Source organism: Oncorhynchus masou, chromosome 27 (genome assembly GCF_036934945.1).
Source record: "Oncorhynchus masou masou isolate Uvic2021 chromosome 27, UVic_Omas_1.1, whole genome shotgun sequence".
Taxonomy (NCBI): domain Eukaryota; kingdom Metazoa; phylum Chordata; class Actinopteri; order Salmoniformes; family Salmonidae; genus Oncorhynchus; species Oncorhynchus masou.
The window spans coordinates 40541629-40564173 of record NC_088238.1 but is presented as its reverse complement, the minus strand read 5'-3'; the positions used below and the strand labels follow the sequence as shown (position 1 = coordinate 40564173).

Sequence of the window (22545 nt, the reverse complement as noted above, 5' to 3'; positions counted from 1 at the left end):
ACTTGTTCAGCTAATTTTTACTCCTGAACTTTAGGCTTGCCTTAAAAAGGGTTTGAATACTTCATTTCTCAAGACATTTCAGCATTTAATCGTTAATTCCACTTCAACATTAAATGGGGTCGTGTGTGTCGGCCAGTGACGTCTACATTTAATCCATTTTAAATTCAGGCTCTAACACAACAAAATGTGTCAAAAGTAAAGGGGTGTGAATACTTTCTAAAGGCACTGTATACAGTATGTGGCCACACATTGCATTTTAAAATGGACATGTACAGTGTGTACTAATAGTATTTGAACCCAGGTCTGAAATACAGGACGCTACACCTCACCATCATAACACACAAAGAAGTTGAACCGGAATGATGTAGTAGAATACAGAGACGCAGGGTATAATTGATAAAAGAAATCTAGTAGTACTATACAGGGCATTCGGAAAAGTATTCAAACCCTTTCCTTTTTTCCACATTGTTATGTTACAGCCTTATTCTAAAATGGATGACATTTTTTTGCCCTCAATCTACACACAATACCCCATAATGACAAAGTGAAAACAGGTTTTAGACATTTTTTCAAATGTATATAAAAAAGCAGATACCTTACATAAGTATTCAGACCCTATGCTATGAAAATCAAAATTGAGCTCAAGTGCATCCTGTTTCCATTGACCATCCTTGAGATGTTTCTAGAACTTAGGTGGACTCCAATCGTGGTAAATTCAATTGATTAGACATGATTTGGAAATGCACACACCTGTCTATATAAAAAGGTCACACAGCTGACAGAAAAAAAACAAGGAATTGTCCGTAGAGCTTCGAGACAGGATTGTGTCGAGGCACAGATCTGGGAAAGGGTACCAAAACCCAGCATTGAAGGTCGCCAAGAACACAGTAACCTCCATCATTCTTAAATGTAAGAAGTATGGAACCACGGAAACTCTTCCTAGAGCTGGCCTTTGGCCAAACTGAGCAATCGGGGGAGAAGGGCCTTGGTCAGGGAGGTGACCAAGAACCAATGGTCACTCTGGTGAGCTCCAGAATTCCTCTGTGGAGATAGGAGAACCTTCCAGAAGGACAACCATCTCTGCAGCACTCCACCAATCAGGCCTTTATGGTAGAGTGACCAGACAGAAGCCACATGACAGCCTGCTTGGAGTTTTCCAAAAGGCACTTAAACTTTCACACCATGGATAACAAGATTCTCTGGGTCTGATGAAACCAAGATTGAATTCTTTGGCCTGAATGCCAAGCGTCACCTCTGGAGGAAACCTGGTACAATCCTTACGGTGACGCATGGTGGTGGTAGCATCATGCTGTGGGGATGTTTTTCAGCGGCAGGAACTGGGAAATTAGTCAGGATCGAGAGAAAGATGAGGGATCCCCAAACTGTTGCCACAAAGTTGAAAAAACAGAATCGTCTGGAATGTCATTGTGTCCTGTAGCATTAAGATTTCCCTTTACTGGAATGAAGGGGCCTAGCCCGAACCATGAAAAACAGCCCCAGGACATTATTCCTCCTCCACCAAACTTTATAATTGGCACTATTGGGGCAGGTAGAGTTCTCCTGGCATCCGCCAAATCCGGATTTGTCCATTGGACTGCCAGATGGTGAAGCATGATTCATCACTCCAGAGAACGCGTTTCCACTGCTCCAAAGTCCAACCGCGGTGAGCTTTACACCGATGCTTGGCATTGTGAATGCTGATCTTAGGCTTGTGTGCGGCTGCTCAACCATGGAAACCCATTTCATGAAGCTCCCAACGAACAGTTCTTGTGCTGATGTTGCTTCCAGAGGTGGTTTGGAACTCTGTAGTGAATGCTGCAACAGAGGACAGGACATTGCTACGCGCTTCAGCAGTCCCGTTCTGTGAGCTTGTGTAGCCTACCACTTGGCGGCTGAGCAGTTGTTGCTCCTAGACGTTTACACTTCACAATAACAGCACTTAGTTTACTGGGGCAGCTCTAGCAGGGCAGAAATTTGGTGAACTGACTTGTTGGAAAGGTAGGCCTTCTTATGACGGTGCCATGTTGAAAGTCACTGAGCTGTTCAGTAAGGCCATTCTACTACCAATGTTTGTCTATGGAGATTGCATGCCTGTGTGCTCGATTTTATACACCTGTCAGCAACGGGTGTGAGGGAAATAGCCGAATCCAATCATTTGAAGGGGTGTCCACATACTTTTGAAGCTTAGTGTGGCCTAATGTCCCAAAGGGGACGACGATGATTAACCAACTACGGGTTTACTAAGGACGGGTTAACTAAAGATTAAAGGAAGTTGCCTTTCTTTTACACACTTTAGATTAGACTCTTTTGGTCACATTATTTGTTTTCCTCATATCACATGTCAATTGTAATTGTTCTAGTACTAAGTTGTTCGGTTAGGTGGCAGAGAATGCAGCCAGCCAACTTGGAAGTGAACCATGTATCACAATAAATGGTTTATCAATTTCATAGTAATTCATAGGTAGCATTGATAGTGACATTTTAATTAACGAAATGGACAAAAATAGTTCCTTTTCAATTTTATTACCCAAACAAAGAAAATCTGGATTTTTTTAATTAATACAACAGTCTACCTATCCAGGATGAACAAAAAGAGAGGATAGGGGGTAGGAAGGGAGAGAGGGTAGGAAAGGAGGGAAGGAGAGAGGAAGGGAAAGCGACAGTGTGGGGTTTGTGAGTGTGTCTGTGTGTGTCGGTCTGTACAAACCCCCATTAAAAAAAAGGAATTGGAAAACTGAATCAAAAACTGAATATTGATATCTGCCCTCCAAAAATGAACATAAATCTTTCAACAAATAAACTGTGTCCAAGAAGATAAAAGAGCAAGGGAATAGATGGATTGTGACAGAGCGATGGGGAAGGAGGAAAGGGAGTATTCTTAGTTTTCACAAATCTTATAAAATGCTTGGCAGAAGATACTGTATATCATCATCACTGCTTACTAGATCTATTAGTTCAGAAACAGTTTACCAGAAAACCAATGGTTTGCAATAAAAAAAACTTTCAACACACACATATGTACCTGGCCCCTGAAAACAGGAGAGTTAGAGTTGCCAAAGGAAAGGAAGGAGGAATGAAGGAAGGAATAGAACAAAATAAAAAAGATGGATGGAGTTTGTCGGTTGCCAGGTACGATATGCCCATTTTAATCAAGACACTCAATGCCTAATACAAACGCATGGGGGTGCTACCTCTATATACACATTGTATAGTGCGTGTGTGTTTTTATGTGTGTGTGTGTGTATGTATTTTTGTTTGAAAGAAAGATGAAGAGGAGTGACAGAGCGAAGATGAATGGGGGGAGAGGGTGATCGAATTGACAATGTTTTGGCAGTGTGTGTGTGTGTACGTGTCTGGTGGTGTTATCGTTCAGTGGCGCCGTTTCTTCTTGCTGCTGGGGGGTGGGGCTGACGAGCGGCCCTTTCTCTTCCTATTGGCCGACGAGGTCTCCTCCGCGTCCTCATAGTGAGACTCTTTGTCCGCTGAGGGAGAGGAGGAAGAAGGAGATGTGTCAATACCAAACAATTTGCAACCGATTTCACAGCCCCTTTTCATTATGTGAAGTGTGTCAACAACAAACATACATTTTTTTTTTAAAAGGTCAAAAGTGTCACGGGTCGTTGAATGAAGAATTTCCAATTCACATCGAATAGCAAAGTATTATTTTCCGATATTTCTCAGGCTTTTCTATACCAGGGACAAGCAAGCAATAGTACCGCTTGCTTCAGGAATGGTAAGCTATGATTCTCTCCTTGGGGGACCGCTTACATTAAAATGGGCATGTAAGTAAAGTAGACTCACCTTTCCTGGCCTCCTCTTCCAACTCATCCCAGTCTTTACCACTCTCCTCTTCACTGCCCAGCGATGCACTGTAGTCTGAAATATACACACACACAGTACTAAGCCTCTGTATGTGTTTGTATGCGTGTCAGACAGCGAGTCCACGCAAGTGATGTGTGTGCATGTGTGTCAGTAAAATGTGTGCGTATCTCAACATGATGCGTTACCATTACCAGAGTCCTCGCTCTCTGAGTCATAGTCTTCATCACTGTCTTCCTCCTCTGCCTCGCTCTCGTCTGCCGAGGGGTTGAATGTCTCATCTTCCCCCGACTCAGAGTCATCCTCCGCTCCCTCCCCCTGAAAGAGACAGATGTCAAACATCTTCATTTTAACACAACACATGTTCTGTCTTGCAATAATAGCTCAAATCACACACACACTCCAATCACACCAGTGTTAATTTCGTCAACAATAACAAAAACACTTGTCAACAACCTATTTTTCTTGATGAAAACTAATGACGATAAGATGAGATGCCCTGGATAAAAAAAATAATCACTTTTCATTTTAGTTGACAAAAATGTAACGAGAAATTAATGAGACTAATGGACATTCAATTTGACATGAAGCTCCTTTTCATCTGTTTTGTCCAATCATAAGCATATATAATGCAATCCTCTCATTGGCCGATAACGTCTTTCTGTTGAGCGGGCTGATTGAGAGTTGACCTGGCTCGCCCACACCCACAGCTCCCGGTCACTTCAAATCACTCTCGGACTCTTTTGAAGTGGTGCGCAATTGTAAGGAACTAAGCTCAATTAGAAAACAATATCTTTAAAAATTGTTTTAGGACATTTTTTGCTCTGATCACATCAAAAGCTCTATTTTGCCATGAGCGCTGTTGTTATTAATGTGTGTTGCGGTTGCTTTTTTCCGATTGGAAAAACTGCTGAATAAAGTACAGTATTACTTCTGGCATTGTTGGAAAGCTCATTCTCCCCTTTCAAGGAAATCACTGTTATTTACCCCCCTCCGACAGTTATGATGGGGAGAAAAATATGGTTAAATATGGCTGGCATTTGTTACAATTTTCCAGCTAAGGTATACGAGGCAATGGTAGGCCTAGTTGGACACGGGTATTTGAAAGTACACATGATGCAAGTACGAGGTCAATATTCATTATTTAATGGAAAAGATGCACTGACTAAAATGTGACCAAAACTAGACCACAATTGTCCAGAGTTTGTGTCACCTGATCACTAAAACGAACGATGGAAGAAATTACTAAAATGTGACTATTAAGACCAAAATATATTATATATTTTTCTCAAATCAAATTTTATGTCACATGCGCCGAATACAACAAGTGTCGATCTTACCGTTAAATGCTTCCTTACAGCCCTTAACCAAAAGCGCAGTTCAAGAAGAGCTAAGAAAATATTTACCAAATCAAATAAAGGAAAAAATAAAAAGTAACAAAAACGAGGCTATATACAGGGGGTACCGGTACAGAGTCAGTATGCGGAGGTACACGTTAGTTGAGGTCATTTGTAAATGTAGGTAGGGGTGAAGTGACTATTTTGAGACTAAGACTAAATCGAAAATAGCTGGCAAAATTCTCTTTGGCTCGCTCGCTCACAAACACACTCCCCTCACCTCACTCTCCGGGTCTAAAAAGGACCAGCCCCCCTGTTCAAAGAAGCCCTCTGGATCGTCCACTATAGTCTTCATGATCTTAGTCCAGTTCAGAGACTGGACCCCCTCTGTGTACTTGATATCACAGGAACTGGAGGGAAGACAGCGCAGGGGGGGCAGAGAGAAAGGTTTTTAAAGTAGTTATTCTTTAGGCGAAACACTTGGTTAAAATCCATTCACCGTTAAAAGGGACAAGACTAAACCATTAAAATATGGCCATAAAGAAATGTATTGGTATGTGATATTTAGCAGACACTTTAATCCAGAGAGTCTTACCGATGTGCTTACATTTTCTCATTGGTAACCCAAGTGGGAATCAAATCCATGGCTCTAGCATTGTGAGTGGCACACTACCAACAGCCACACGGAACCAATTGACTTACTTGAGCCACTCCTTGATGGGGTCCAGTGAGTTGACGGGCACTGCGTTGATCATGGTGACCTTCTTGCTGTAGTCCTTGTAGACGATGACCACGTCAAAGTTCTTCAGGTGGAACTGAACACGCTCAAAATGAACCAGCTCGACCTCATCCAGAGTCACCACGAACGGAGGCTGGAGATGAAAAGGAAGAAAACAGGAGGAAAAGAGAAGAACATATAGACTGCTGAATGTCCCTTTCAGCCTCAACTTTAACCTACTGAGAATTTGATTTGATCTTCAGTAAAATATCTGCCTAAAGGCCTAGCTTTGTTTAAAACACATGGTGGAGAATGCAAGCAGTACTGCTGACAATATCAGTGAAGGTGAATTAGGATTTGATCTTGAGTAAAATATCTGCCTAAAGGCCTAGCTTTGTTTAAAACACATGGTGGAGAATGCAAGCAGTACTGCTGACAATATCAGTGAAGGTGAATTATAAATATGTGCTATAGTATTAGTAGTATTCATATGTGCTGCAGTAGTAGTAGTAGTAGTATTCATATGTGCTGTAGTTGTAGTAGTATTCATATGTGCTGCAGTAGTAGTAGTAGTAGTATTCATATGTGCTGTAGTTGTAGTAGTATTCATATGTGCTGTAGCAGTAGTAGTAGTAGTAGTCATGTGCTGCAGCAGTAGTAGTAGTAGTGGTATTCATATGTGCTGTAGTAGTATTCATATGTGCTGCAGTAGTAGTATTCATATGTGCTGCAGTAGTATTCATATGTGCTGTCGTAGTAGTAATATTCATGTGCTGCAGTGGTAGTAGTAGTAGTAGTATTCATATGTGCTGCAGTAGTAATAGTAGTATTCATATGTGCTGCAGTAGTAATAGTAGTATTCATATGTGCTGCAGTAGTAATAGTAGTATTCATATGTGCTGCAGTAGTAATAGTAGTATTCATATGTGCTGCAGTAGTAATAGTAGTATTCATATGTGCTGCAGTAGTAATAGTAGTATTCATATGTGCTGCAGTAGTAATAGTAGTATTCATATGTGCTGCAGTAGTAATAGTAGTATTCATATGTGCTGCAGTAGTAATAGTAGTATTCATATGTGCTGCAGTAGTAATAGTAGTATTCATATGTGCTGCAGTAGTAATAGTAGTATTCATATGTGCTGCAGTAGTAATAGTAGTACTCATATGTGCTGCAGTAGTAGTGGTAGTATTCATATGTGCTGCAGTAGTAATAGTAGTATTCATATGTGCTGCAGTAGTAATAGTAGTATTCATATGTGCTGCAGTAGTAGTGGTAGTATTCATATGTGCTGCAGTAGTAGTATTCATATGTGCTGCAGTAGTAGTATTCATATGTGCTGCAGTAGTAGTATTCATATGTGCTGCAGTAGTAGTATTCATATGTGCTGCAGTAGTAGTATTCATATGTGCTGCAGTAGTAGTATTCATATGTGCTGCAGTAGTAGTAGTAGTATTCATATGTGCTGCAGTAGTAGTAGTAGTATTCATATGTGCTGCAGTAGTATTCATATGTGCTGCAGTAGTAGTAGTAGTATTCATATGTGCTGCAGTATTATTCATATGTGCTGCAGTAGTAATAGTATTCCTATGTGCTGCAGTAGTAGTATTCATATGTGCTGTAGTAGTATTCATATGTGCTGTCGTAGTAGTAGTAGTATTCATATGTGCTGTAGTAGTAGTATTCATATGTGCTGTAGTAGTAGTAGTATTCATGTGCTGTAGTAGTAGTAGTATTCATGTGTTGTAGTAGTATTCATGTGTTGTAGTAGTAGTATTCATGTGCTGTAGTAGTAGTAGTATTCATGTGCTGTAGTAGTAGTAGTATTCATGTGCTGTAGTAGTAGTAGCATTCATGTGCTGTAGTAGTAGCAGCATTCATGTGCTGTAGTAGTAGCAGCATTCATGTGCTGTAGTAGTAGTAGTAGCATTCATGTGCTGTAGTAGTAGTAGTAGCATTCATGTGCTGTAGTAGTAGTAGTAGCATTCATGTGCTGTAGTAGTAGCATTCATGTGCTGTAGTAGTAGTAGCAGCATTCATGTGCTGTAGTAGTAATAGTAGCAGCATTCATGTGCTGTAGTAGTAGTAGTAGTAGTAGTAGCAGCAGCATTCATGTGCTGTAGTAGTAGTAGTAGGCACTCACCCACTCAGTGGTGTTACACAGGGAGCTGGATGTGGGCTGCAGCAGGCAGGTACTCCTGTAGGGGGCACCCTGGAACCTGAACACACACAACCATTCAGTTAATGTCCTCAACAAGTCCGATATTCTTCAAACTTTAACACTGTTCTATACAGTTTATTACTTGAACACCCAACTCCGTGCTTCCCACCCCTAAAGCTAGAACCCTCAATTGAAACAATTACAAAGCGGGCATCCTCCTCTGTTTTAGTAAAAAGCGGAGGGGATGGGCCTGGAGAAATGTAAAACACCAAAGCTAAGCTAATAACCAAAATTTGAAATAACCAATTGACCGACATTGGTTCAAGTATTTGAATTCCATTAAGTTTGGTTGTTTTCTGAGCTCAACGCGCCATTTCTCTACAGGACAGGTTAATATTATTACAACTACAGCACATGTGAATACTCCTACTAATCGTTTAGTGCAGAAAACGTGGTCATTAACGACAATGACCAGCTGCCTGTTTTCATTGGTTCTTGCCCAGGCAAGCCTGGGGGGGCCGGCAGTCAGACATGTAGAGTAACCACTCTCAAATTCATAAACAGAGGTAAAGATGCAAGGACTGACCATCCAAGATATCAAAATTATAGTTTTAAACAGGGTTTTGAGGATATACAGTGTGTTTACAAACACTGGAGTAAAACAAGCTTATATTTTAGGTTCTGATGGGGCATATACAAGTTATATGGATGTAGCACACACGCCCCTTCTCATAGTGCCCTACCCTGCCAATATCCCTCAACTCCTCTCCATAATGAAAATAATAAATGCCATTTAGCTGACACTTTTATCCAAAGCGACTTAGCCACGTGTGCATACATTTGAAGTACATTTTACTCCATCCCTCTCTTACATATACACTTAGACGACTGCCAGCTGGAGTGTGATTTAAAAAAGGTATAAATCCAAGATTGCCGATTTACTGCCTCATGCAGTTTATGGAATGTTTGCTCACAAGTATAATTAATTGGCTGACCCCAATAGGAAGTCGCACCCAGTTCACTACTGTAAAATGGTGGAAGTCCTCAATGGCAATTCGTCCATACAAAAAGGAGTTACTTCCAAGCAGCGATGTCATCTCTCTACGCTCTTACCCGAGGTCCCGGAAGGGCACTTCGAACTCCAGCTCCTCCTTGGTGAGGGTCTCCACCTTCTCGATGAAGTTCTTGAAGGCAGACTTGAGCTTGTGTCTCATCTCCCTCTCCATCTGCTCGGCGTACAGGTCGTCGCGGTCGTGCATGTGCTGGTGCTTGCCCAGGTCTGTGGTGATCTCACCCACCTCTGTGTAGAACTGTACATCCGTGTGACGCTTCTTACCAAACATGATGGCGTTCTGAGGGTGGATAAGTCAAAATGGACGCACAAACACACGCCAAAATTAAGACCCCTCCAAGTGCCACCGGCAAAAGCATAGATCCAAAATACCCACAGCTTGATTACAAAACGCATACGAGATCAGACATGAACTAAGCCTAAGTTTATCACAACACACAAAACACCGGTAGGTACCTTGAGGTGGAAGTGCAACACGATGATCATCTCTCCGTCACAGGGCTGGAAGAGGGAGTGTTTGATGTTGTTGTAGAGGATGTCCACTTTGTCCCCACGGACGGACGTGAAGCGGAAACCTGGACAGACAGACACGTTATTTACCAGGCGCGTTGATTGATGATACATTCATGTAGTCTTTTACAGCAACTATCTGATCCGGGGAAAAAAAATAAAAAATCCCTTTCTACTCTCCTCCACTCCCTTGATCCGAGAGTTGCAATCATACATAAACTTGTGCTCAAAGTCTCTTGGAGGGACTCACAATTACATTGTAATTTGAACTCTGCTCCTTTCCTCACCATTGGTATGGGCCTCCAGCGACCCCTGCATCCTCTTCTGGGCGATGTTGGGCCTGATGTAGAGGTCTTTGAGTTTGGGGTTGGAGCGGTTCAGGTTGATGACCAGCGAGTCCTGCTTGACGATGCCCTCCTTCTCCTTCTCCTCAGCCTCCCGGGTCTTGTAGCGCTTCTGCACCTCCTTGATGATGCGGAAAGCATTCTGGAGGTTGGTGGACGGGACCGTTGGGTCACCTGGCGCCTTGAGGTTTGACGCCCGGTACGTACTGCAGGGGGGGTGGCACAAAGACGAACACATCAAATATACGCATGTACATACAGGGTCTACCCTACCACCTGCTTTATATTTGACAGCAGTGAAACCTACAGTAAGTGGGCGCTCATGTTTAATTTCCTCTTACATTTCTTTGACGAAGGTGGCGTCAGGGTTGGGGAAAATGTTGCCCTCGTTGCGTCCCAGAGAGCTACCGGGAACGTAGAAGTTTATCCTCAGGTAGGTCCAGTCTCCTTCCACCGACGAACTGATGTTCTACACACACAGACAGACACACAAACGTGGAGAGACAGACACAGAAATGCCACATTTCTCCTCAGATAGGTGTCGTCTCAAATTCGGTCGAATTGTGCGATTGTGTGTGAAAAGAGGTCACAGAAATCCAAATATGCATTTTGTGAGTGAATGAGTGAGTTCACGATATTAGCGTGTGTCAGGTACCTTGATGGTCGCGATATGGAAAGGGGTGGCGATGCCGAAGACGGGCATGACGACAGTCTCGTATTTCTTATCGATGAAGATCTTCATATCTCGAATGTCTTTCTCTCGAGGCATCTGAGAGCCGTTCTTGTAGGAGACATTGGACTTTCTGGACCTTGAGGACAAAGACACAGGGAAATACTTCATTTAAATCATTCAATTCATTTGGTACCACCACACATTTTTGGAAGGTGCATTTACATAAAAACAGACAAAGTGAAATCATTAATAATTTAATATACATCATTAACTAAAAACATGCTTTTAGACAGTCTGAAGCACACACAGATTTTGTTCAGACAACTCTAAACACAAATGTTCTACCATAGGCCATTTAGATAAACAAAACACCATATAAATCCCCATAACATAATTCCCATCCCCATTTTTCAATCTCTCCCCAATTACACATTCTACCACCTCTCCTCATCGCTCCATTCCACTCCTTTATTAACTAACCAGCATCCTCCCATCTCCCTCCTTCCAAACATCATTCCATCACCTCCACTCCGCTTTTCCCCTCGTTCACTCACTTCTGGACCTGTTGCTCTCCTTTCTGTTCCGTCAGACGTCGCTTGGCCTCCTCGTTCACCTGATTGGCCAGCTCTTTCTGGTGAGCCCGCCTCTTCTCCTCCGCCGTCATCTCGTTCTGACCAATCAAATAACAGTGTTCCCTCACAGTCTGACCAATCAAACAGCCTTTCACCTCATACACACAAACTGAGATGGTTTAAGTACAGTGAATTTCTCTCAACACAGACAAACACAAACACACCCTAGTCCTGTCCTGAAGTAAAGCTTGTCCACGCGCTCCCTTCCCCAGTAGCTCCTCTGCATCGTCTGCATCTTCCTCCTCATCCTCTTCCTCATCGTTCTGAAGAGAACAAAGTGTTTTATAGATACTGTGTTTGATAAAGGATTTTTTTTTTAAAGTGTAACATAGCATGTCAACGCAACAGTTTAAGAGGGCATAGAGCCCTAAAAGAAACATTTTAATATATTAAATAGATGTGCATCTTTCAGGGTTGGAGAGGGACAGAGTGAAACAAGAATCTGAGAGAGACGGTCGTCATCTTTCGTACCTTTAGGAAAATTCCAACGTTCTTTAACTTCTTCTTGACCGGTGTGAGAACTGTGGCTGGATCATCCTACAAGATACGCAGACATTTTAAATGCGCACACACACAGAATGTTTGGACTGTTTTTTTCGTTTACTACTGTCAATGTGCTTATATCAAAAATTATATTAACAGAACTCTACGTTTGACTCTGTAAAGACTTCGCAAAAATTAAACAAAAGTGTGTGTACCGGTTTTACTATACTTCTGAGTACCAGAGGTCCTCACAAGATAGTAAACCAAGGAAAATTATAACAAGTGAGGATATGTTGCCGGTCCTCACAAAAACAGCTATTTTAAGATTAGAGGTTAGGGTTAGAGTTGGGGTTAGGAGTTAAGTAAAATAGGATTTTGAATGGGAATAAATTGTTGGTCCACAAATAGTCCTTACAAACATGTGTGTGACCCCTACTTTGTCGAGTTGTACAGAGTCCTATGAACAGGGCATATTTCTGCTCCTTTTCCCTCTCATTCCTCCATCCCACCCACCCTTATCCCTCGATGATCTTCAGTCTCCTATGAAGAGGGCGTATTTCTTCTGCCCCCCCCCCCACATCTCTCTCGCCTACCTCGTTGATCTGTACAGAGTCTCCTATGAACAGGGCGTATTTCTTCTGCTCCTCCTTCTTCCCCTCCTTATTCACCAGGTCAGCGAAACCCAGGCTGATGCTCAGTACCATACCTAAAAACACACACAGTAACTCACACAGTTATGAAAGTGTCCGCTCTACACACACACACACCACTTAAAATTGCCTCTGAGACACACAACCGTGCCTACAAAGTAACCTACTCAGTAAGACAGTACAGTGACTTGATTTCTCACCTTTCTTCAGTTTGTACTGGTTCTTGCTGTTCAGGACCAGGGAGCCCTCTCTGAACTCTATCCCCATGGCAAACCTACAACAGGGGGAGAGAGAGGGGACACATAATTAACACACGGGCACATGGGGAGCCTATCAGAAGTTAAGAACGAGAGAGAACGAACGGGTGCGTGTCGCGGCGCGTCCTACCCGAGGTTCTTGGTGAGTTTGGCCGCCAGGTCTGGTTTCTCCTTCTTAACGTAGTTCAGCACGGCGCTGTACGCGTCGCAGATTTTCACACCTAAAAAAAGGTTAAGAAGAAAGAAAAAAGGGGCCCGGTTACAGCAACCACGTGTACCCTGTCAACACGCTCAACACACTCCCTCTCATCCACAGCCCTCTCGTCCCTCGGGCAGCTCCAAGCTGATGTCCTGCATCCCCCCCCCCCCCCCCCAATCACACACACTCTCTCTCCCGCCATCCTTCACCAACCATGTTTCAGCTCTTTGAGTAGCTCCTCCTCCACCTGTAGCAGGAAGCTGTAGTTGTCCTGCATCTCCTGTGGGGGGTCCACCATTAGGGTTCGGACCAGGTTGGCGCAGTAGGACTTGTAGCGGATGCCCATGGCACACGTGATGGCCCCGAAGTGCATGTGGTTCTTGTCACTGTCATAGGGAGTTACAACAGATGTATACAATAATTATAAAATGGGGGTATAATGGGTTGATAGAGGTTATACTGTTTTAGAAAAAGGAGTCTGCTGTGACAAGTTATGTACAATTTGATACAGTCTTTCTGGTCAAGAAAAAAAGAGGATAAAATGAAAGATTGACGACTTCGCAGCCACAGGTCAGTTAAGCAGCAAACTGCCGATTGACCTATTACCTGACGACGCTGAACTTGAGGCTGTAATTGCCCCCGCTCTGTATAATAGGGGGGTAACACATCTCCACCGTTGAGGGGTCCGCTCCCCCGAGGTACTTCTTCTCCTCGATGGCCTTCTCCACAGACTCCGCCAGCTTACTGTGGCGCACCTTCTGTTTAGGGCAGACACATAGGGACACACTGTTAAGAAAGGAAAGGAATGGAATGGATTCAAAACTATTTGGACGTAAACTGTGAAGCTTACATCTATGTTTGCTGTATGATGTTCTCTCAGGCCAGTCTAGCCCGGTTCCAATACTTTGAAAATGCATCCTTTCTTCCTAATTTGAAAGATAGCACTGATCTGACATGACTCGAGTGGTGAAAGCTGGTGTTGGGCCAGTGATTACTCCAGGGGAGAAAGGAAGGTAGGGAGAAAGGAAAGAAGAAAGGAAGGATTTTAAAAGTACTCAAACAGGACCTAGAGCTTCTCGTGTGTCCTTCCCCTTACCTCATCCGCGTCCACGATCTCCATGACCCTCTCCTTGAAGAACTTAGAGTAGACCTCGCTGGTGACGGCTGCAGCTTTCTTCATCAAAGCCAGCTCCCCATCCTCCTTCACAGCCACGGTGTAGGCCACTACAGCACTGATGTCCACCTGGGGGGGGGGAAAGAGGGGAGGAAGGGGTTAAACTATATGAGGATCCACAAACCAATGAGTAGGTACTTGTGCGTTACGCGCAGACGAGCACATCACAGACATATCCATGGGTCGGATTTTCGGCCTGCTAACACACACACACACGTTCATCCCTTCATCCTCCCTCCCTCCATCCCAACCTCCTTTCTCTCACCTTCTCCAGGCCCTCAGCAGTGATCATGTCATTCCAGCTCTTCATGTACTCTCCGGGGAACTTGTCCTTGCTGAACACACCTACAGTCTTGCCCTCCTTACTGGCCCTGATCGCCTCCATCATCTTCTCAAAGTTAGCCTTGTTGCTTTCGTTCTGAGGGGCGGGCGGGCGGGCGAGAGAGAGTTATACCAACAAACTTGAACACCCTCATGTGAGCGAGTGAGCACTCACACACAGGCTTTCCCCTCACACAAAAACACAAGCGCTCACAAACATGAGCTGATAAGGTCTCGCAGTCACACAACTTGGCAATTACAAATGGCTATAAGACTTACAACAACCACACGGACATGATGTGTCACACATTACAAAGGACAGGCATGTCGGGGAAAGATGCATCAACACTGACAGCCAATCAGTGATAGACCATGCCGAGTCTACCAAGCGGTGCTTACCTTTTCCCTGACGAGCAGTGTGATTGGTGGAACCCCATTGGCATTCTCATTGCCCTTGGTGACAGCCACCTGTTTAAGAAACTCCACCTTCTTCTTGCTGGCCAGGAAGATGATCTTAGACTCACAGAACACCATGATGGTGTCGGTCAGCTCATAGCCAAACAGCCATGTCTTCAGAAAAAAGGAAGGGAAGAGAGGAGAAGAGCATACATGTAATCCTCTGAAACGGTCGCTTATGCTGGAGTAGGGGTGGGCGATGTGGCCTAAAAATCATATATAGATTTTTTTTTTTTTTCAAACGTATGGTTTAATGTTCTCTCGAAATAACCTTTGTCGTACAATTAAAGGGTCAAACACACTGCATTTCAAACAGTCAGGAATAACCTAATGAATTCAGGGCTTGCAAAAATTCTACCTAGGCTAAATATAAGCCGTCCACAACCATAATACCCACTTTTTGTAAACATTTGACCAGAATCATGCATAATGGCCATTCACTAATAATGACAACTTCTTGTAAGCAGGCATTTTAGACAATGAACACAGCTCTCAAACAGGTAGCCTAGCGGTCAAGACTGTTGGGCCAGTAACCGAAAGGTTGCCGGTTCGAATCCCCAATTGTTGTGTAGCACGTGCCAGATGACCTAGTTACAGCATGAAATTCACAAAGAAAAGGTTTGCCAGCTAGATAACCTAGAACTATTAAGTTAAATGTCTAAAATGTGCGAAATGCTCCGCATTTGTGCATTTGGATTGATAGCCAACATGAATGATCTAACTAAGTGCTTAGCTTCTTCCAAAACCAAGCTTGGTTTGGTATCAGCAGAGAATCCCCTACTGGATCAAGAGCCTTGCTGTGTTTTGTGTGCAGCAAACTGTGCTTTTTTATTTACTTGTATAACTTTGAGCTGGGATGTCTGTCCTGCCAATACTTTAGGTCAGAGACAGGTGAAATGCAACAACCTCTCCCTCAATGTGAGCAAGACAAAGGATCGTGGACTACAGGAAAAGGTGGGCCGAACAGGCCCCCATTAACATCGACGGGGCTGTAGTGGAGCGGGTCGAGAGTTTCAAGTTCCTTGGTGTCCACATCACCAACGAACTATCATGGTCCAGACATACCAATACAATCGTGAAGAGGGCACGACAAAACCTATTCCCCCTCAGGAGACTGAAAATATTTGGCATGGGTCGCCAGATCCTCAAAAGGTTCTACAGCTGCACCATTGAGAGCATCCTGACCGATTGCATCACCACCTGGTATGGCAACTGCTCGGCGTCTGACCGTAAGGCACGACAGAGTGTAGTGCGAACGGCCCAATTTATCAATTGGGCTGAGCTTCCTGCCATCCAGGACCTATATAATAGGCGGTATCAGAGGAAAGCCCATAAAATTTTCAGAGACTCCAGTCACCCTGTTTTCTCTGCTACCGCACAGCAAGCGGTACCAGAGCGCCAAGTCTAGGACCAAAAGGCTCCTCAACAGCTTCTACCCCGAAGCCATAAGACTGCAGAACAATTCATAAAACCGCCACCGGACAATTTACAGACACCCCCTCCCCCTTCCTTTTGTACACTGCTGCTACTCGCTGTTCATTATCTATGCATAGTCACAACACCCCCATCTACATGTACAGATTACCTCAACTAACCTGTACCCCCGCACACTGACTCGGTACCAGTGCCCCCTGTACAATAGCCTCGTTATTATGCTACTTTTTATTTTAGTCTACTTGGTAAATATGTTCTTCTTCTTGAACTGCACTGTTGGTTAAGGGCTTGTAAGTAAGCATTTCACGGTAATGTCTACACTCGTTGTATTCGGCGCATGTTCACATCGTTAGCATTTAGTTAGCATTCTCCATGAGATTTTACATGTAAGCATTGCTACCCTTCGGATTATAAAGGCTCAGCAGGGGTTGGGGGAAAAAAACAAAACCCATTGTGTTCAGTGCCTTTATTACAGTACATCCCTGTATGGCACAAAGTTGGTATGAAGGTATGAGAATCTGGATTCCACCCAAGCCACGTTCAGATACTGAAATCAATTGGCCTGCTTTATTTTTTAGAATGAGTTGACAATTCATTCTATAAATTGTTTTTAATACTTATTGCACATTTATAAAGACACAGACTTGACAGCTAGTATAACAGTCTTTGGCTAAAATGCTGCTAGCCGTACGTGGTACCGCGATGCCACAAACTTGAGCATAAATTTTCCAGAATCAATGTTCAGTGATACTCCCATTTTAGTGCTGTCGGCTCTGAGCGCAATTTGATGAGTTGAGACAAAGGTTAACTTCTCCATTACAGTCAAATGACGTCTCAATGTGTTTCGGTGTCCATATGACCTATTCTGTTGGACTAAATCTCAAATAGTGAGTTGAAACAGCTTGTCAGAGAGAAAGTGATCTCTCCATCTCAGTTGTTGTAAGTGGCAGGCGGAGGGGCTTGGTGTGTATGTAAACAGAGAGGAAGAGCCGAAGCGAGAGGTTTCACGCCTGCAAAGAAAATCGGTCAAAAATAAGCCCTATGCATTAACGGGTTTATTTTGGATCTAAGCTTGTTGCCTGCCTTGCCCGCCGTCGGGACGACGACAATTCTTAGGGCAGAGACATGAGCATCTCATTGTTATATACAGAAATCTGGTGTAAATGGGAATGGGAATGTGCAAAGAGCACACAAGGAGCAAAGGTGACAAGACCAAAAAGACGACAAGAGGTCAAACGCTCATTAAAACAAAAATATTGCAAAAAAAGATCAAGCAGAATTAATCAAGTTATATATCACCCAGCCTTATGCTTGAGTGTAAACTAGCTATATTTCTCCATTAGACAAGTCATAACACACATGTAATGAGCGCACGACACACAATTTGAAGTCAGACTATGCAACAAGTTGTCAAGGAGACATATTTTCCTGACCGGACCCAAATGACTCCAGGCCCCAGCTACAGCCTACAATTGGGGTCCAGAGTTTTCCCTGATCAGCTCACACAGTTAGGAATAACTCCAGGATAGGGGTAAGGTTCATGAGTTTTACCTGCAGGGCAGTGGATTTGGCGTATACAATCTCCTCGTCCACACCAACAGAGACCACCATGGCATCCACTTTGCCAAACTCATCTTCTCCTTTCTGATAGAGAAAAATAACAAAATGGATAATTGATTAATAATACAGGAATGTTTTAACATAGAACTATGTTAACCAATGAGCAAAAAAGTACAGCTAGCCACAGTTGTGAGTTTTGGTTGACAGTTTGCTGGTTGTTCTTTTTGAGTGCAGGTGTGAAGTACGGAAAAATTGCTAGCAAGCTACAACCTAGCTAGCTAACCAGTTAAGAACAAACTGAAGTTTATAGCCATCTATTGTTATAGATACAGTAGTATCTCAATGTAGCTCGAGAGCAAGTTGCTAGTTAGCTAGCTTGGTTGGCATTCAAATGCAGGGGATGAGCTTCATCATTGCGTGCCCCAAAAATAATAAAAGTGCACTGTGCACGTAACAAATCAACGGCTAGCTATTGTGCTAGCTTGAACATGTCCAGCTTTCTGATGTTCGATAGTTGCAGGTCCGGCACCAGAACGAATCAGTTGGATGGGCATTGACATTTTTTAAATGGGTTTTATAGTAAAGACATCATTTAACTGTAAAAAATGTATTATGTTTTAATGTGGCATGAACACAACTAGTCATGATGTTTTCATCTGATTGTCAAACAAATCGCTTTAAAAAGCTGGTTACCTTTGAACATTCGTCAAAAATAATTCCAGCATCCGAAGAGTGGCTGAAACGATCTCACCGGAGAAAGCATCCAAGGGAGCGAAACACGCCCCTCTGTTTTACTATAAATAGCCCATGTTTCTGATGCTGTCTGGTCAAAAAGAGTATGACATGCCACACTCTTTTTGTCCACACAGCATCAGGCTACACATTGAGACAGGGGGCCGCTGTTTTGCTCGCTCAGATTTGGGAAGTCGAATGAATGGGCTGTTGCACAGTCACTATGGGCACTCTTTCTAGAGCCCCTGGTTAAAATTGTGCATAACAGCATCTCTAAAATGGTTAAACTAGTGAGAAATGTGATTATTGAAAAAAATTCTGTGAGTTTGCTTTATTTACTATCATCCAAAATCAGGATAATTATTTTGCCAGTGGCCTCCCTAGTGGCGCAGTGGTCTAAGGCACTGCATCGCAGTGCTAGCTGCAGACCCTGGTTCAATCCCAGGCTGTGTTGCAGCAGGCTGCGGCCGGGAGAGCCATGAGGTCGCGCACAATTAGCCCAGCGTTGTCCGGGGAGGGTTTGATCGTCTGGGTTGTCCTTGTCCCATCGCGCTCTAGCGACTCCTGTGGCGGGCAGGGCACCATGCATGCTGACACAGTCGTCAGGTGTACGGTGTTTCTTCCGACACATTGGTGCGGCTGGCTTCCGGGTTAAGCGAGCATCGTCTCAAAAAGCAGTGCAGCTTGACGGGGTCTTGTTTTGGAGGACGCACGGCTCTTGACTTTCTCCTCTCCCGAGTCCGTACGGGAGTTGCAACGATAGGACAAGACTAACTACCAAAGGGCTATCACGAAATTAGGGAGAAAAAAATGGGGTACATTTATTATTATTAAATAAATAGAAAATAATTGTTTTTTTGCCATATGTGATTCATGTATATTATGCCACTTTCCATGTCGACAGTATGTGTTACTTCATTACACAAGATTACGTTTTGACCACTTTGAAATGGGGGGGGTATTACACATTCTTTTTACCTCAGATTGGTGATGTTAGCATAAAAGTTAAGTCAACACGATTATACAAGATCAATTGCTTAAAGCAAATATTGTTGGTTTTGTCATACTACTCACTGGGGGCGGTGGGGGGGGGGGGGTCACAGGACACAACTATAGTTTTATTTCTCAAATGGCACTGATCATTCGGGTGGTCTCTAAAAAGTCGCAGGCCACCACAGGAGGAGGACGGGCTCATGGTATTGGCTCAAGCGGAATGGTATCAAATACATCAAAACACATGGCTCTGATGCATTATTATGAGCCATTCTCCTCTCAGCAGCCTCCACTGCTGGCCACACACCAGTCAAACTATCACTTAAATAGAAGCCAACTGTTGTTGTTGTTGATAATCGTGATTCGTTGAAGTTAACAGAAAAAGTGGTTTGTTCCCTTTTCTGGTGATGCCAGCCTCCTGAAATCAACATCCGCAATTACAAAAGATAGAAGGCTTATATCTACAACACCTTGTTCTACTTCAGCGTGATATCGAGAGTTCCTCTGTCCAGTGTCTGTTCTTTCGCCCATTTTAATATTTTATTTTTAATTGGCCAGTCGGAGATATGGCATTTTCTTTGCAACTCTGCCTAGAAGGCCAGCATCATGGAGTCGCCTCTTCACTGTTGACGTTGAGACTGGTGTTTTGCGGGTACTATTTAATGAAGCTGCCAGTTGAGGACTTGTGAGGCGTCGGTTTCTCAAACTAGACACTAATGCACTTGTCCTCTTGCTCAGTGGTGCACCGGGGCCTCCCACTCCTCTTTCTACTCTGGTTAGAGCCAGTTTGCACTGTTCTGTGAAGGGTGTAGTATACAGCATTGTACGAGATCTTCAGTTTCTTGGCAATTTCTCACATGGAATAGCCTTAATTTCTCAGAACAAGAATAGACTGACGAGTTTCAGAAGAAAGATCTTTGTTTCTGGCCATGTTGAGCCTGTAATCGAACCCACAAATGCTGATGCTCCAGATACTCAACTAGTCTATTTGAAGGCAAGGTTTATTGCTTCTTTAATAGGAACAGTTTTCAGCTGTGCCAACATAATTGCAAAAGGTTTTTCTAATGATCAATTAGCCTTTTAAAAGAATAAACTTGGATTAGATAACACAACGTGCCATTGGAACACAGGAGTGATTGTTGCTGATAATGGGCATCTGTACGCCTATGTAGATATTCCATTAAAAATCCACCATTTCCAGCTACAATAGTCATTTACAACATTAACAATGTCTACACTGTATTTCTGATCAATTTGACGTTATTTTGATGGACAAAAAAAATGTGTTTTTCTTTCAAAAACAAGGACATTTTTAAGTGACCCCAAACTTTTGAACACAGTTTATATTTAAGTTTTTAATATATCAAACTGTTTCTGCATATTTGGTATTAGGAATATAAATGGGGCTTTCAACATTAATTTCCAATGGGGTATTGTACTTAAAAATCAGGTTTAACAGCTGCTGAATGAGATTTTTTATTTATTTTTTATACCAGACATCTCCAAAAAGGTTTTGCCCTGCCTTCTCAGATGCTTTATCCGGGATTGATGCGTCTTTCTTTCAGGGAGTGTCTCAGTCAAAGAAAGTATTCATATTGGAATATTTTATTTGGATGGGCAAGGAGCTACGGTAGGGCGGGCCATGCACCCTAAGGCCCGCCCTGGATAGTTGCTGGCTGGCTAGCTAGCTAGCATGTTTACTGATGCTAGTTAGGCATGTGAACAAGAAGCAACTAGTTAGTGAAGATTACCATGGGAGTTTTTGACAATGGTTCTTTGGCATTGTATTTTGGTGCCAATTTTAGATGTGCAACCCAGAATATGAATTCATAATTTGCTAGCTAGCTAACGCTGGCTAGACTGGCAACGAGCTAAAGTGGTTGTGCCACACACAGTGCCAGATACTAGTAAATTACTGTCTGGCTAGCTAGCTACGCGAATGAATAGATAACTTGGTGAATAATATACAATGCAGAATAAGTGGCAATGTTGTAGATATCATTGTTAGGATGTTTAAGATCTCCTGAATGTATTAAATCCACAGTAGTGTTTCATGCATGGAAGTCTACCTATATAATCAAAGTGAGGCCTTCCGCTCATTGTTGGGTGCTTTTTGCGCTTCTGTGCAACACCACCATGGCACTCACTCATGCCGAAAACAAAGTCAACCACGCACTTCAAAAACGCGGCTATCCGCCAGTATCAGCATCTAAGCTAGAGCATGATTTTACGAGTTTTACCCACACCTATACAAAAAAAATCGTTTCAAAACGTGCCGTTTACCTTCCAATTGCCATATAAGCGCTTGATTCGGCGGTAGTACGCTTCCTTGTCCAAGTTTACCGCCATAGCGAGTCTTCTGCACCTTCAAACTTCAGCTCCTGGCTTCTCAGAGTAGCACAGGCCGGATGAGTGTTTGCTGTTTCACGCACTTTCCACGCCTTGAAACCTCTCTATCAAAAGACACTCTTCCTTCCTCCTCGATGTATGGACGATGGTTACGTTCAATTCTTCCCAAGATGTGCCTATGGCTATGTTGCTCAATTAAAAAAATCGCCAACAAATGTTTACATTAAATACACGTTTTGTTAAAAATCGATATTTGAAGTAAAAATTTCAAATTCATAATTTTTCTTGAGATGAATAATTGCATAACATCTAGCTGTTTGTTATCCACACTGGTGCCACGCATAAACGACTCGATTATAATTAATACCCCCCACCTTCTCCGTTTTCTCCTCCTCCTCTCTCCCTCCCTCCCTCTTCTTGCAGTCTGTCGAGCACTTTACGTGTCAGATAGGTCAATTCCAATACTCAGCCTATATCTGGCAAGCACATTATTTGGATAAAAGAATGCGACATGTTTATTATATCATGGTGCACTAGTTTATATGACACACACGCAATCTTGGTTTGCTCCTGTTTTCCTCTGGACCGCCTGGATTTCTATCTTTAATCATGTATAAAAAATAATAACAGTATTAAATCGTTTGATGGGGTATTCAATTTGGGGCATTTCATG

The 22545-nt window shown here is 43.1% G+C and overlaps 1 protein-coding gene across 2 annotated transcripts; it reads right to left on the bottom strand.

Moving 5' to 3' along the window:
• Positions 1-2507: 2507 nt before the first annotated feature.
• On the bottom strand, positions 2508-22242 carry LOC135516153 (FACT complex subunit SPT16). 2 transcript variants are annotated; one of them, XM_064940231.1, is made up of 24 exons: positions 21807-22242; positions 17790-17882; positions 14748-14918; positions 14293-14445; positions 13950-14096; positions 13460-13611; positions 13067-13239; positions 12785-12875; positions 12598-12671; positions 12341-12453; positions 11736-11801; positions 11429-11527; positions 11187-11302; positions 10615-10768; positions 10301-10428; positions 9903-10165; positions 9562-9680; positions 9147-9385; positions 8016-8091; positions 5859-6028; positions 5437-5566; positions 4014-4137; positions 3802-3876; positions 2508-3482 (listed from the first exon to the last, which is right to left on the bottom strand). In XM_064940231.1, exons 1-24 carry the CDS (start codon positions 21870-21872, stop codon positions 3370-3372), a joined length of 3105 nt encoding a protein of 1034 aa, XP_064796303.1. In that variant the 5' UTR covers positions 21873-22242; the 3' UTR covers positions 2508-3369. The 2 variants fall into 2 exon arrangements, with proteins under 2 accessions (XP_064796303.1, XP_064796302.1); XM_064940230.1 differs by having other exon boundaries at positions 4008-4137; positions 21807-22241.
• Between the last annotated feature and the right edge of the window lie 303 nt (positions 22243-22545).

Coding starts and splice junctions, on each gene's coding strand:
- LOC135516153 (XM_064940230.1), bottom strand. CDS start 21,872: ATGGCGGTAAACTTGGACAAGGAAGCGTACTACCGCCGAATCAAGCGC. Junction 14,919..17,789: donor CCAAATCCACTGCCCTGCAG/GTAAAACTCATG, acceptor TTTTTTCTGAAG/ACATGGCTGTTTGGCTATGA. Junction 5,567..5,858: donor CCCATCAAGGAGTGGCTCAA/GTAAGTCAATTG, acceptor TCTTCCCTCCAG/TTCCTGTGATATCAAGTACA.